General features: G+C 35.1%; 1 protein-coding gene across 2 annotated transcripts in view; it reads left to right on the top strand.

Annotated features, from left to right (window-relative positions):
* The window catches only part of RFC1 (replication factor C subunit 1), a 74,063-nt gene that overhangs the window by 33,529 nt on the left and 25,739 nt on the right, over positions 1–14,795 (top strand). For both annotated transcript variants that reach the window (XM_055326132.1, XM_055326131.1), the window contains exons 5-9: positions 5,243–5,475; positions 6,346–6,423; positions 9,939–10,016; positions 11,724–11,811; positions 13,613–13,890. In XM_055326132.1, coding sequence (XP_055182107.1) covers positions 5,243–5,475; positions 6,346–6,423; positions 9,939–10,016; positions 11,724–11,811; positions 13,613–13,890 — 755 coding nt within the window. The remainder of the gene's footprint in view (positions 1–5,242; positions 5,476–6,345; positions 6,424–9,938; positions 10,017–11,723; positions 11,812–13,612; positions 13,891–14,795) is intronic.

Here is a 14,795-nt window from a genome sequence, read left to right as displayed (position 1 = left end):
TCACTTTTTGGCAATTGGGATTCCATTTCTTGCTTTTAACCTTTAGACACTTCTTCCATTTTATAGATGAGTCAAAAGTCACGGTTACTGCTTTAGCAATTTTATTCACAGATTGACATTAACTGAAACATCTTTATAGGAGCTAGATGCTTTCTTACAATCTTTTTTGCCTAATAGTTTGTTCTTTAGGCCTCTTTTAAAAGTGCATATTATGAGATCTGAAAAAAAAATTAAGTGGCATAGGGGAGCACTAGAGTATCTAATGATTTTTGAGGTTCTGAAGCATCTTTGAAAATGAACAGACTGCTGTTTGTTCTTGAGACACGTGTTTTACTGTCAGGCACTTGTGAAACTTTGAGAGACACAGGATTGTATTCTAGAATGCCAAGGAAGTAGGATTATATTAGGAAAGTATAATTAAATAGTAATAAAATAATATACAAGTGATTTATACTTGGCTCTGATGCTGAGATAATTTTGTTACCTCCTCTCATATGTGGGAAAGTGGAATGTGAATGAAAGTGGGGAATGGCATTGTTGAACCACTCTCTTTACTCTTGATGGCCAATCAGGTTTCCTCCATGCTGCCTGTTTCATACCTAAGAATTGTAAGAAGCTCTGTGTGATGTACCTGTGTCCCATTGTCCAAGCCTCCCCTTGACTTCCCTCGCTACTTTCCTTTTTCTGTGAGATCCAGTGGAGAGAGAGGGAGGGAAAGTAAGTAGTAAATTGTTCCACTTTCTCCTTCTGTGTTACATTTTCTTAGTAATTGAAACTGGCAGTGACTTTCCATCGACTGTTACTCCTACTCTGGTGGGGAGTTGGGACCTATGTGGTGGATAACATCACAACGCAAGCCGGTACTTTTTTTCCTCTTATATATCATTACTCACCTCACTAGGCCTCACAAATTATGGGTTTATTTAAAAAAAATGTGATGAACTCTGTTCGATTCTAAGAGGATTTAGTGGTACTGAATCATGAGCTCTCTTACTTTCTTGAGTAAAAATGGTCAATCTCAGAGGTTTTATTTAATTATACTAAAGTACAGAATATTTGATTCACCACATAAATGGTGTGAAGATGGATGTTTAGTTTCTCTTCCATCTACTTAATTAGCAAATACTTATTAAAGACTTGGCATATGTATGAACCTTTCTCTACTTCCAAAACCAAAATGACAGTTTAGGTTTTTGACTCAAAGAAGTACTGAAAAGGAATTTTGTAGGAAAAGGCTCTCAGATTCCTTTCGGGAATTTTGTAGGAAAAGGGAACTCAGATTCCTATTTTAGTTTTTGACTAGTTGTTGCAAAATAAATTATTTTTAATCTCTGTAGCCAGATCTCTCTAGCACGATCTCCATTAATTTGTTTCTTTTGTGTTCCAGACAAAAGGAATGAACGTCAGAATCCCAAACTCTAAGTAGGATGAACTCCATAATTAGATTTTTTTCCTTTTTGGCTTGTAAATAGATTTTTATATGGACCTGCACATTATTTTCTTTCTCTTTCATTTGTTATCTTTTCTAAATAAATGAATGTCTCTAACTCAGAGTGGCAAAGCAATCTTCTTTCCCAGGCAATTCCTCTGCTGTATGTTGGATAATGCTCGTTTATTTGGTGATTGTTACCACATTTGAGGTTATGTTGTATATAAATAAAAATAAATGGTGTTTTTATAAGGAGACAGATATCCTGGAGGGAGATTCTAAGTGTTCAATTGCCCATGATTTTCAACTAGGTCTGAGAAATTGGACTTAGATCTATTTATCATTATTGTATTATAAGTTTCTGCGGAGAAGGGAACACAAGTTGCCTTTGGCTTCTGAAGGTGCAAGAACAAATTTAGGCTTATTAAAAAATAAGAACAAATGTTTAAAAAAGAAAAATAATCATAACTTTATTTGGAATGTTTCATTTCTACACTTTAGGATCGTAAAATATTTATTTTATGTGAGGATGGTGACAGCAGCTTCTGTTAAATGACTGTCTTCGGCAAGCATTGTTCTCACCTTTGGCCTCTTTTGCCTTCTTTTTCCATAACGTATTGGTATATAGCCTTTGAAATATTAAGGACTAAAGGATTTTTAAGACAGCCAGTTTAGAAGTCATAGTACAGACAGTAGGACTCTTGATTTCTTCAGGTTTTCTGGTTTTGTCAAGGCAAGATGACCAAATGCTTTCAGATATATCTGCGACTTTATAGAACACCATATTTTTCTATATTCTCCTTAATGAAACCCTCTGTATTTATAAGAAATAACCTTAATGCTTAGGATCATGAGTTTACTTTTTTGTTGTTAGTTTTCCCAGTCACTGTAAGGAGTATGGGGAAGTGCATAAATCATGGAGTACTATGTAAGTGTCAAATCAAGGAAGCCAGTCTTTTCTCTTTTCATAGCTGTATTTCACTCAAATTGCTTCTACTTTCCAAGGGGCCTGAAGAGCTATTTATTTTGTGGTTAGCAGAGTAAAAGGGGCCTTGTATGTAGTTTTAGCTTAGTACAATATAAACACAGTTGAAATTTTATGCAGAACACTTCCATATTTTTTTGAAAATTCGTGTGTAATTCCATTTTTACTTAAATTATGAAAATGCTTATAAAATTATGTCTGTGTTTGGGGTATAGTACATCTTTTGGATCTATAGCTTGAAGACATTGTTAAGTTTGAATTTGTGTATTCTAAACCAAAAATTCAGAGAAAGGCTCTATTACCCTCCACTGTTACAAAGAGATCTCTAGTAGAGAAGGCTCGTGAAAAAGAAGACCCCCCTTTTAGGGGTGACATTTATACCTATAATGGTAAGGCTAACCTAAAGGAAAAGAGTGATGCATTTTTGTTTTTTTGCCAGCTTAATTTTACTGTTCCCATAATATTTTTGAGCTTTGAAACTCGAGATTAATTTTTAATGACTGCATGGATCCGTTGTATGGCTAGACCACAATTTATATAGCTCTTCCCCAGTTTTGATTATTTCTGTTGCTTACATTTTTCATGTTCCTAATAGTGTGCTAATAAATGTTCGTGTATACAAATATTTGTCAGTACCTCTGATTATCTCCAGGAATTACTGGGCTAAAGGTTATGAACATCTTTAAGGCTCTGCATATATTTTGCCAAATTGCTTTCTGGAAATTCTTACTGGCTTACATGTTTTCATAATCAGTGTTTATATTAGAACTAATAATACATTACAGGTGATTTTTATGGTTGGTGTACTTAAGTGGAATGGTGATAATGTCACCTCTCCTTTGCAAAACCATCAGAATCCGACACCTTTTCCCACATCTGGCAGGGGCAAAGAAGGATCGATTATCAGGCAGGGAGAACAGATACATCAGTTACTGAAATCTGCTGGCTGACTCTTGTTAACAATAGTTATACTGAAATCTGGTAAGTATATCAAGCCGTGGATGTGCTTAGAAAAATTTACGAATGAATTTTTATTTTAAGCTTGAAGGTGGATTGACTGTAGTTGAAGATAAAACAAGTATGCTTTAATTAAAATCTTTTGGTTGCAGGTTAAAACCTGCTTATTGTAAAAAGCCTACTTTAAGCAAAATGGCATTTGTTAGGCCATTGTCACATCTCACTGAATGCAAGAATGAATCTTTAGTACCTTAGTTTAAACATGTTCAGCAAACTGATCAAGGGTAAGATTGGCCCCCATTGTGATCCAAGTGCCCACTCCTGGTCCAGTTGTTGGTGGCAAGGAGTATGGAGTCATCTTACAAATTTACCCATGATTATTGCAGGCCCTTGGAGGGTAGCCTGGGGTGTAAATTTCTGGGAATTGTAGTGAACAATTCATTTGTGATGAATTTGCTTCAAGTGGTGGATTACTTTTTATATTTAGTAATCAGAAACCTGGAAGGGTTTCTAGTTTGTAGAGTTCATAGTTTCATTTTAACTTAGTAATTGGAAAGTAAGACACAGTCCTTTTTGATTTTTACATATCTTAGGTATTTTCCTCTTTGAGATGGCAACCACGTAGGAATAGCACAGTACCTGGCAAATGCTCTTGGCTGAACGGAGGACTATTTGAGAGGAAGTGACTCACTCATATGTGGCCTTGCACACCAAATTTATGAAGTGGTCCCCACCACCCCTAGTGACCCAGTCTTCACAAGTGCCTAGATTTTTCTTTTTATTGGATGTCTTTTGTCTTAGGCCAACACAAAGAGCTTTTTATCTTGTGAATCACAGAGCCAAACAAAATTTTTTGAGGCCCTTTTGAGGTACACTGTTGTATCCAAGTTAGACTAGAAAGACTAGAAAGCTTAGAAAGACTTTTAAAACCAGATGTTTAATGGAAACTTTTTAGAAAGATAAAATGTAACAAAGTGCTTAAAGTCTTAAGTGAAGGCTTAGATATTGCTAGACAGCCCACTTCATAAATAGCTAGACTCTGACAGCTTCTTGCCACCTCTGCAAATACCACCTAGTCCAAGGCGTCAGCATTTCTTCTGTAACAGCAGTAGCTTTCAACATGGTCTTCCTGCATTCGCTTTTGCCCCTTGACGGTGTGTTCTCCAAAGGACAGGACTTAAGTTTGATCACTGATTGCTGAAAATTTTTCAGTGGATTCTTATTCTAAAATAGAACCTAACATTCTTTGCATGACCTGGAAAATCCCACGTGATTTGACTCCTACCTCTCTCACCTTAACTCCAGTGCTATAGCCCTTTGCGCTGCAGTCACAGTAAACTCCAAGCACACTCACTTGAAGTTTTCTGCACTTGCCCTTTTCATTGCCTGAGGTTACTTCATTGCTTATCAGAGAGGCTTTCCCTGACAACCATAACTGAAAGAGCATCCCCCATTGCTCTTTAATTCTTTGATCCTGTTTTACTTTTTCTTTATAGCGGTTATAACTTGACAGCATATATTTGTTTACTTCTATATCTTTTCCTTTTCTAGACCCCAAGCTTCATGAGGTCAGGGATTTTGTCTTTTTTATTCATTGTTAAATCCTTAGTGTTGGTACATAATGGGTGCTCTGTAAATATTGTTGAATACATGAGTAAATATATTTGTGTGCTCTGGGTGGTAATTGGCGGGAATTGTTTATTACATGTGTGGCATTGGTAAAAGTGAGGATAAGTATTGAATTCAAGAGATAGGAAGAAAATAAATCAGCATTCTCTAGCTCTGGTGTGCTTTCTGTAAAGCTGATGGAAGTGGTTGCTTTATAAAATTAGAATCGATGTTTTATAATATTTGGTTATATTCCATTTAAGATGAAGAAGATGACTTTATGTGTAAGAAGGCAGCTTCTAAATCAAAAGAGAATGGAGGATCTACACATAGTTATCTTGGGACATCAAACATGAAAAAGAATGAAGAAAACACTAAGACCAAGAATAAACCTTTATCACCAATAAAACTTACCCCCACGTCAGTGCTTGATTATTTTGGAACTGGGAGTGTCCAAAGATCAGATAAGAAGATGGTAGCAAGCAAAAGAAAAGAGGTGAGTGTTCTACATGCAAGCAAGAATATTCAGGGTTTGTACACATTCACTGTTTTTAATAAGAGAAATTTGGATGTTATAAATAGGTCTGTGTTTTTATTAATGATAATTGTTTTTCTGTGATAATGGATAAACCATATTGCCATCATTTTAGAGGGTGAGGAAGTTAAAATATTGCACATTTAATTTTTTTATATTTGAAATTGGGAAAAGATAAGTTAAATCATAAGAATAAATTGTAACTCTTACAATTTAAATACTCAGAATGCAAATTCATGGTATCATTGACCTCAGCCAGACAGAATTGGACAGTAAGCTTATTCCCAAATGAGGTCATAAGTATATAACTTATAAATAGGACTTACCTGTTATATTTTTGACCTTTCTACTTTGGCTGCTGTTGGATTTATTTTTTTCTGGACATTTAAGAAACAAATACAGATAAATAAAAGTGAAAGTAATCTTCTGAATTCAGCCCTGCCAAATGGTGTGTGTATATTGATTTCATTAGTGCCTCTATCGGACAAATGTAACCATTTACACACACACATTGGTTTCCCAATGCTCTGGATTATTCTGAAGACTATATGTTTATAGGTTTTTTGCAGGGTACTACTTTTGAACACTTCAATAGAATTAACTGAGAACCATCTGTTTATAGGATATTTGCTCATTAGGAAATTGGATATGGTAGGGAGTAGCTGTGAACATAATCTTCTGGCTGGTGTGCAGTGAGACTATTTTATAACATAAACTTATCTCTCACTGGTGTATTTAATTAGCTACAGTAAAAAAAAACAAAACAAAAAAAACCCACCTTAATTTTAACTTAAGGTTTATGCTGATCTTACTTGATTTTCTTTGAAATAGCCTTCACAAAATGCAGATGATTCCAGATTAAATGATGAAGCCATTGCCAAGCAATTGCAACTTGATGAGGATGCAGAGGTATTGGCATTTCATTTACGTATCATTAACAACTTGATGTTGTATCTTGCTATTTAGTCTACTTAGGCAAACAGTTTGGACTGTCCTAGTTTAATTTTGGATTGACTCTCATTGTAAGAATTATGTGTAAAATGAGTTAAAATATAATTTATAAAAATTTAATTTTATGTAAAAGATAAATAAGAGCAAGGGATGGTTAAAGATTTATTATTAGATTTCTTTGAATAGAAACTGTATTTAGTATAGTTAAAATAATTTAATTTGGTCATATCCTTTTTCTTTTCACTATGGGTAATTTCATCCACTCCTGTGGCTCTAAATACTGTATATATGCTGATGATCCCTAAATCTGTTCTAGTTCAGAGTGCTCTCTTGGGCAGTACACCTGTTACATTCACTCAACAAATATTTATGATCCCTTACTGAATATGTGGCACAGTTCTAGCTTAGGTGTTAAGGATACTACAGTAAAAACAAAAAGAAAAAGAAAAAAAAGAAAAAAGTCAGGTCATCATAACTACTGTGAAGAAAAGTGAAGGTATAGATAGTTTTAGGGGTGATTAGTGGGGTTATGAGTGTTCCATTTTAAATAGAGGGGTTGGAAAGACCCCTCTGAGGAAGTGACATTGGGGAACAAAATGAAATGACAGTCTGACTGCCTAGAGGAAGATTTCCTCTAAACAGAACTGCGAGTGCTTTTCTTAAGGTAGAAACATTTGATTTGATGAATTTGGAAATCTTGTAAGTCATGACAAGTCTCTGTAACCTACCAAGAGGACTTGCAATGGTAAGGGTTTTGGATTCTAGTTTTTGTGAGATGAGAGGCCATTGGAATGGTTGAACACAGAAGTGGACACAATTTGATGGATCTTAAAAGAAAATTATTCTGGCTACTGGGAGGTTAATAAACCATGGTCTGGCAAGATCAAAAGCAGATTAGTTTGGAGACTACTATGGTTGGATAAGTGAGAGAAGATGTTGCCTTGTACCTGGGTGATAATGGAAGGGGTAATGAGGAGTGGTCATAATCTGTATGTGCTTTGAAGGTGCAACCTTCCAGTTGTTGACAGATTGGGTGTGAGGTATAAGGGAAAGAGAAGATGAAAAGAGGACTCCGTGTTTTTTGGCTTGAGCAACTGGATCAATGATGATACCATTTATTAAGAGAAACACTGGTACAAAGAAGAGAATTCTGTTTTGGACATGTTAAGTTTGAGATGTCTAATAGATTTCCAGTGGAGATGTGGAGTAGGTGTTTCTATAGAGGAATCTGGAGCTGGGGAGCGGGGAGGTCTAAACCAAAGATGTATGTTTGGGGGTCATTAGCATTTGAATGGTATTTGAAACCTGTGTAACTGGATGAGAGTATATAAACAGAAAAGAAGTCTCAGGATTGAACTCTAGGGTACTATTAATATGTAGAGGTCAGGAAGAGGAAGATGATCCAATGACGGAGATTTAAGAAAATGGCTAGTGAAGTAGGAGTTTGAGGAAAGCTTGGTATTTTCTGGAAGCCAAAAGAAGAAAGGATTTCTAAGAGCAGTGTTTGTCTCCGTCAGAGGCTCCAGACCTTGATACCTAATGCTTGAACCCCCTTGCTATTAGCTTAAGTGTCACTTTCTCATACTTCCTAAACTATATCAGAAACCCCTCTTATATACTGTGTTGTACCCCATTGTAGCTACTTTTAAACACTTCTTATAATTAGTATTTATGTGTCTTCCTATATGTAGGTTCTAAGCTCCACCCACCAGGGCTGTTTATGTTTTGCTTAACTTTTGTTAAGCACTTCAGTGCTTATTTTAGTGCTTGGTGTAGAAAAGGCTCTTATTAAATACTGTGAGAGAACAGTATTCCAGTTTTATGAAATACTTTGGCAGTTTGGAGTTTGTGTTTTCAAAATCTTTTCCATCTTATTTGATTACACTGAGTTACATAAACCATAAACAGGTATCCATATGACTGAAGGTCAAATGGTTTAGGTAAAACTGTGATTTTAAGGATATGACTTCTTATCTGTCCCGTATACTGGAGGTCTGTCCCACCCTTTCCAAACTTGCTGTGGTACTTTGTATCATAAAACCATGTTTTCCCATTTCTGTCACATTCTTTTAGAATCTTGTTTGAGTAATTTATTACTCTGATGATGGACTTTGAGGGTCTTTAATAACTGATGTCTTTTAAAAAAAAACAAAACAAAACACTGTGATGTCTTTTCTAATTACCTTTCCAAGACTTTTTTTCTCTCACTTTTACCTATTTGTTTATACATTTAATAAATTGTGTGTCTAATATCTAACAAGTTAATATGTTAAATACTACCTGTGCTAAACATTGTATTAAAATCAGGACTTTTGATCAAAGGATGCCATAATTACCAATAATGAATTTCTAGTGGGAGTATTTACATTTCTTCTGTTCTGGCTTCTCAAATTCTCTTTACTAACGTATACTACATAGTGTGAAATTTTGGGAAAATGATAAGAGTTTCAACCAGAAATCCTTGCAGGGCACTTGGAGGTTTAGAGTTTGAAGGACCTTTCAATGATGAAGATTTTTCATATATTTTTTTTTAGTACTTAGATGTGTAGTTCAGATATGGTAAGTAAATATTAGGCAACAGAGAATGTAATGATGTGCATCTGTCTGGCTTGCTTATGGTTCTGTGTAGCTCAAGATTATTTTATTAAAAAACAAGAAAAGGCTTGGTTACTGTGTTCTCATCAGGTATATGCCAATTTCCAAACCTTTTCTTTTCGATTGGGTGATTTGAACATTCTTTCCTTTGTTTGAATAAAATAAGTAGGCTTTTATTTGATGTTACATTAAGCTGTTTTATCAGGGGGCCTAATACCAGTGAGTTTATAAATGAGAAGTATATTCTACTGCTACACCTTCTTTTCTGGAAAACCTCCATTTTGCTGCAAATGAAAATACTAGGAATAATAACAAAGTAATTAGAATATCTGTGTGTTATATTAGCATGTTAGGAAAACTTCTGTGATATAGTGGCTTAAATTCTCAAGTCAGAACAGATATATTTGAATTAGTAACTGAAAATGGAGATTTGATGATTATATTGTGTGCAAGGAAATTACATAATTTTCTTTATTTCTTAGATTTACTCTTTTTTGTGCCCTTCAGACTATTGTTTTTCTATTAGGATGAGATTCTTTTCAGAGTTCTTTGTAGAGTTCAAAATAAATAGAAATAAGAGATCTATAAGTGTTGTATTGGGACTCTTAAGAAAAACTATAGACTTTGAACATTATAAGTGAGAAATGTGATTTAAAAATATGCACAATTTGTCTGTTTCACCTGTAAAACTAAAAATAAGTGTTCTGAAATCTAATTTGACTTAATGAAGCAATCTGTGATACTGAACTATTAAGTGGAAGAATGTCATACTTTGTGGAAAATGTTTTTTCCAGTTTCTTCTAAGTATCATGACTCAAACATTTAAAAACTTTTATTTATAAAAAGAAAAAAGCTTACTCTCTTGATACTTTTTACAGTTGGAGAGACAACTGCATGAAGATGAAGAGTTTGCCAGAACATTAGCTATGTTGGATGAAGAGCCCAAGACCAAAAAGGTGGCGTATCACCAGATTGTTTGTACTCTGAGTATATATTGCAGATCAGTGTTCCCTTTCAAACCTGTGTATTCTAGGCTCTGGAGATAACAACCATGAATAACTCTTCTAGAAAGAAGCTAAATTATTTTAATTTTTAACGATGTTTTTGGGGAAGCTCATTGAGAAACTTATTCTTGCTCTAAAAGGAAGGTTGATTGATCCAAAGCCAACCAGAATCTTTCTTAACAGTACAATGAATTTTATTTTATTTTATTTTATTTTATTTTATTTTATTTTATTTTATTTTATTTTATTTTATTTTATTTTATTTTATTTTATTTTTAATTTTTATTTATTTATGATAGGCACACAGTGAGAAAGAGAGAGAGGCAGAGACACAGGCAGAGGGAGAAGCAGGCTCCATGCACCGGGAGCCCGACGTGGGATTCGATCCCGGGTCTCCAGGATCGCGCCCTGGGCCAAAGGCAGGCGCCAAACCGCTGCGCCACCCAGGGATCCCAGTACAATGAATTTTAGCTTGTACTTACTCTCTGTCACAAATGAGCTCTTAATGTGCTTGTTTAAAGAATAACACAAAGGTTCTTAAGGAAATTTAAAGTTTAATAACTTTATTTATTATTTTTTAAAGATTTTATTTATTTATTCATGAGTCACACACACAGAGAGAGAGAGAGAGAGAGAGAGAGAGAGAGGCAGAGACTCAGGCAGAGGGAGAAGCAGGCTCCACACAGGGAGCCTGACATGGGACTCGATCCTGGGTCTCCAGGATCACGCCTTGGGCTGAAGGTGGCGCTTAACTGCTGAGTCACCCAGGCTGCCCAAAGTTTAATAACTTTAATGCTAATTACTGGTTTCTTCTTTTTGGAACACATTTTTGCTAATTCTAATTAGCAATTTTAATATCTGTGTTAGGACAGCCTCCAATAATAATGAGTTTATTTTTGGGAGTCTTTAAAAGAATCTGTTTTTTTAAAGCACCTGATCTCCAAAAAATTAGCCTTGTTTCCAAGGAACCACATTCTGTTAATATTGTGAATATTAATACCTATTTTAAAAGATTTATAGTGGGTGGATATAAGACAATAAGGAATGGAGGGACTTTGTCGTTTGAAAACCCTTACTCCCCCTAAATGCATTCAAGTTATAATTATTTTTTTATTTTTATTTTCTTAAAATTATAATTATTCAAAAAAATACTGTGTTATGCATCCCAGTTTGTAACCTCTTTGTAAAATGTAGTTTTGAAGGAGCACTGGAGAAAATTTTTTTTTTTCCCTCTCTTGAGAAAGTGTCTGTCTTCTTTTGAGCTTTAGATTGTTTTTTAAATTTAGTCTTTTGGGTTTGGATTTTAGTTTTTAACTGCATAATACTAACAATTTAAGAATTGAGATGAAAGAAACAGAAGCAAGTCTTCCATTCTCACAAGTTGGGAACAACTGTGATAATTTTTATAGATGTATTTTTTTTATAACTTTTCATCAGTTTCCTTATCTGTAAAGTTAAAATTAAGAAAAAAATGCTTCATTTTTCCCAGAAACTTTATGGATGAATGAATGAGAATTTATTATATTGTCTTCCTGCTTTGGAATGTGGCCCTTAGAATTAAAACTTAATTAAATTAAAACTTTGGTCAATCTTAACAACATACTTTGTGATAGTAGTTTTCCCATTATTTGTCACATTTGACACTTTAAATTTTCTTAGGCTTGGAAGGACCCAGAGGAGCGAGAAACGTTTTCATCTGTCCAAGCCAATTTAAGTAAAGCAGGAAAACATAAATCTCCTCATAAAGGTAATACTAACAGAGAAAAGTAAGCTAGAACATTTATTTACCTTTACAGAAGAAAATTCATGATAAACCGTTTAAACATTCTATTCAGTAATTGCCTTGTATTGTTAGGTAGACATTATTTCATAGGAATATTGAAACATGTTCTTAGATACTTTGAAAGCTATATTTGGATATTAGCTGTTGTTGAATGCCGGTCTATGATTGTTGTAAAAAATGTGTTTCAGTTCTTGGTTTCATGTTAATGTTAATTTCCAAGTGCATTGCAACATGTAGGCTTCAGCATAGATGGCAAAGATGTTTCAAGCTCATAGAGTTGACTTGTAGTTGTCCATGTCATCAGAATCTTTCCTGCTGATTGTCTGTAGGTTTTATTTTTTACTGGTCCTGATAATCTAAGCATCTGCTAGTATAGATGGTCTTACTCCTATAAGTAAATTCATTTATATAGCCTTGAAATTACAGAATTTTGGGCTTTCAGACTATATTACAAATACAGACATTTTTAAGAAATATTTATTTATTGGGACGCCTGGGTGGCTCAGTGATGAAGCATTTGTCTTCAGCTCAGGGTGTGATCCTGGAGTCCTGGGATCGAGTCCCACATTGGGCTCCCTGCATGGAGCCTGCTTCTCTCTCTGCTATGTCTCTTCCCCTCTCTCTCTCTCTCTCTCTCTCTCTCTCTCTCTCTGTCTCATGAATAAATAAAATCTTCAAAAACTTATTTGAGAGAGAGAGAGAGAGAGAGTGTGTGTGTGTGTGTGTGTGTGTGTGTGTGTGTGTGTTTGTAGGTGGTGAGCAGGGGAAGGGAAGGGGGGTGGAGGGGTGAGGGAGAAAGTCTCAAGCTGACTCTGTGCTGAGCAGAGAGTCTGACACAAGGCTTAATTTCATGGCCCTGAGATCATGACCTGAACTAAAACCGAGAGCTGGATGCTTAACTGACTGAGCCACACAGGTGCCCCTACAAACACAGAATTTTTATGTGACATTCTACTCAGTAAGTTTTCTCTGTGTAAGTTTCAGGTCATTGAAGTTTATCTGTGGAATAAAGGCCATGGCCTTAGATGTGTATGATATCATTTGAAGTAATGAGTCATTCATTCATTCATTTATTTTATTTTGAGGTTCATTCATTCATTTATTTTGAGGTTCATTCATTCATTTATTTTATTTTGAGGAGGGAGGGGCAGAGGGAGGGATAGAATCTTAAGCAGACTCCACATCCAGTGTAGAGCCCAGCACAGGGCTGGATCTTACAACCCTGAGATCCTGACCTGAGCAGAAACCCAAGAGTCCAGTGCTTAACTGACTGAGCCACCCAGGTGCCCCATGAGTCCTTTATATTTAAAAAGACAGATCCTTTAATTTGAACTGGTTATACAAAAATGTACAAATGTGTAAGTTTTAAAAATAAATGTTCTGTATAAAGAACTAAAATCTTTAAGATTTTCTTTTTAAAAAATATTTTATTTATTTATTCATGAGAGATACAGAGAAAGAGAGAGAGAGAGAGAGAGAGAGAGAGAGAGAGAGAGAGAGGGGCAGAGACACAGGCAGAGGGAGAAGCAGGCTCCATGCAGGGAGCCCAACGCGGGACTTGATCCCGGGTCTCCAGTATGACGCCCTGGGCCGAAGGCGGCGCTAAACCGCTGAGCCACCCGGGCTGCCCAAGAACTCCAATCTTAAGAGATCACCATATTGTGTGCTACTAAGATTATTTCATTGAAAAATGAAAAAAAAGGTCTTGATTTGGAGTATCATTTTTTTCCCAAAACAACAGTCATATTCTTTTCTTTCTTTCTAGTAAAAACAGAACAATTTTCAGATGGCAGGAAGAACTGTAGTCCTAAGAAGCAAACTAAATGTGAAAGTTTGATAGGATCTCAGCAACATTTGAAGTCATCACCTCACAAAATAGAAACTTCTCCAAAAGCCAGTTCCAAGTTGGCCCTTTTGAAAAAAAAAGGAGAGAGTTCTTATAAAGAAACAGAGCCTATGACTTCAAAAAGAAAAAATGCTGTTGAATTAAAAGGACAGACAAAGACTCCTAAGAAACCCAAAAGTTCTCCAGCTAAAAAAGAGGTAGAAATTTTCTAGAAGTTTATCATTTGGGGGCTATGTGTTGGCTTGGGTTTGACTGTTTTCAAGTTTACTTTTAGCTTTATAAGTCATGGTAGTACTTTTAAGCTATCTGACTTAGATGCTCTTGCAGAATATAGCTTATTAATGTAGCTAAATTAGCCAATATTTATTGAGTGTTAAACTGTATTAGATATTGCAGTAATACATACGATATCTCATTTAATCTTAACAACAACCCTGTAACATGACTTTTATTATTCAGTTTTTAATGATGAGGAAACAGGCTGATGAAAGAGTTAAGGAACTTTTCCAAGATCATCCAGCTAGTAAGTAGCAGAGCCAACTTTTAATTCAGTTCCTCTGAGGTGAAAAACAAAACATAACAAAACAGCATTATAATAACATGGTGGCTTTTGAGCACGGAATCTGGAGCCATTTTCAGATCATATAGCCCTGCCATTGAGCAGATGTGTTACTTCTCTCTGCTTTGGTTTCCTCATTTGTAAAATAGGGGTAATAATAGTACCTGAGTTAGTATTGGAATTTTGGAACAGTGCCTGGTACATAATAAGTGCTATGTTTTTGTTATTATTAAAATCATTTGAATTTGTCCTGAATGTACCCCATTTTGCTCTTGTATAACAGCATTGAGATCATGAAATCATTTGGAAAGGCAAAAAACAATGAAATAATGCAGAATAGTTTTCAAAATTTTTGTTTTTATATATATTTGAGAATTGAATGATTTCTTAAGATCTCTGTTTGGACCCACGTTAGATTCATAATGAGAAACCACTGTTCCTTCAAGCCTCATAATGCACTTCGAGTTAAAAGTAGAATATTGTCCGTTTTAACTGCTTATCACTGTTTTTTTTAGTGCAGAATAGTGAAATGGTGATTTCTAG

This window comes from Nyctereutes procyonoides, unplaced genomic scaffold, assembly GCF_905146905.1.
Source record: "Nyctereutes procyonoides isolate TBG_1078 unplaced genomic scaffold, NYPRO_anot_genome, whole genome shotgun sequence".
In the NCBI taxonomy this organism is placed as follows: domain Eukaryota; kingdom Metazoa; phylum Chordata; class Mammalia; order Carnivora; family Canidae; genus Nyctereutes; species Nyctereutes procyonoides.
This window is presented reverse-complemented; position numbering and strand designations above follow the sequence as displayed.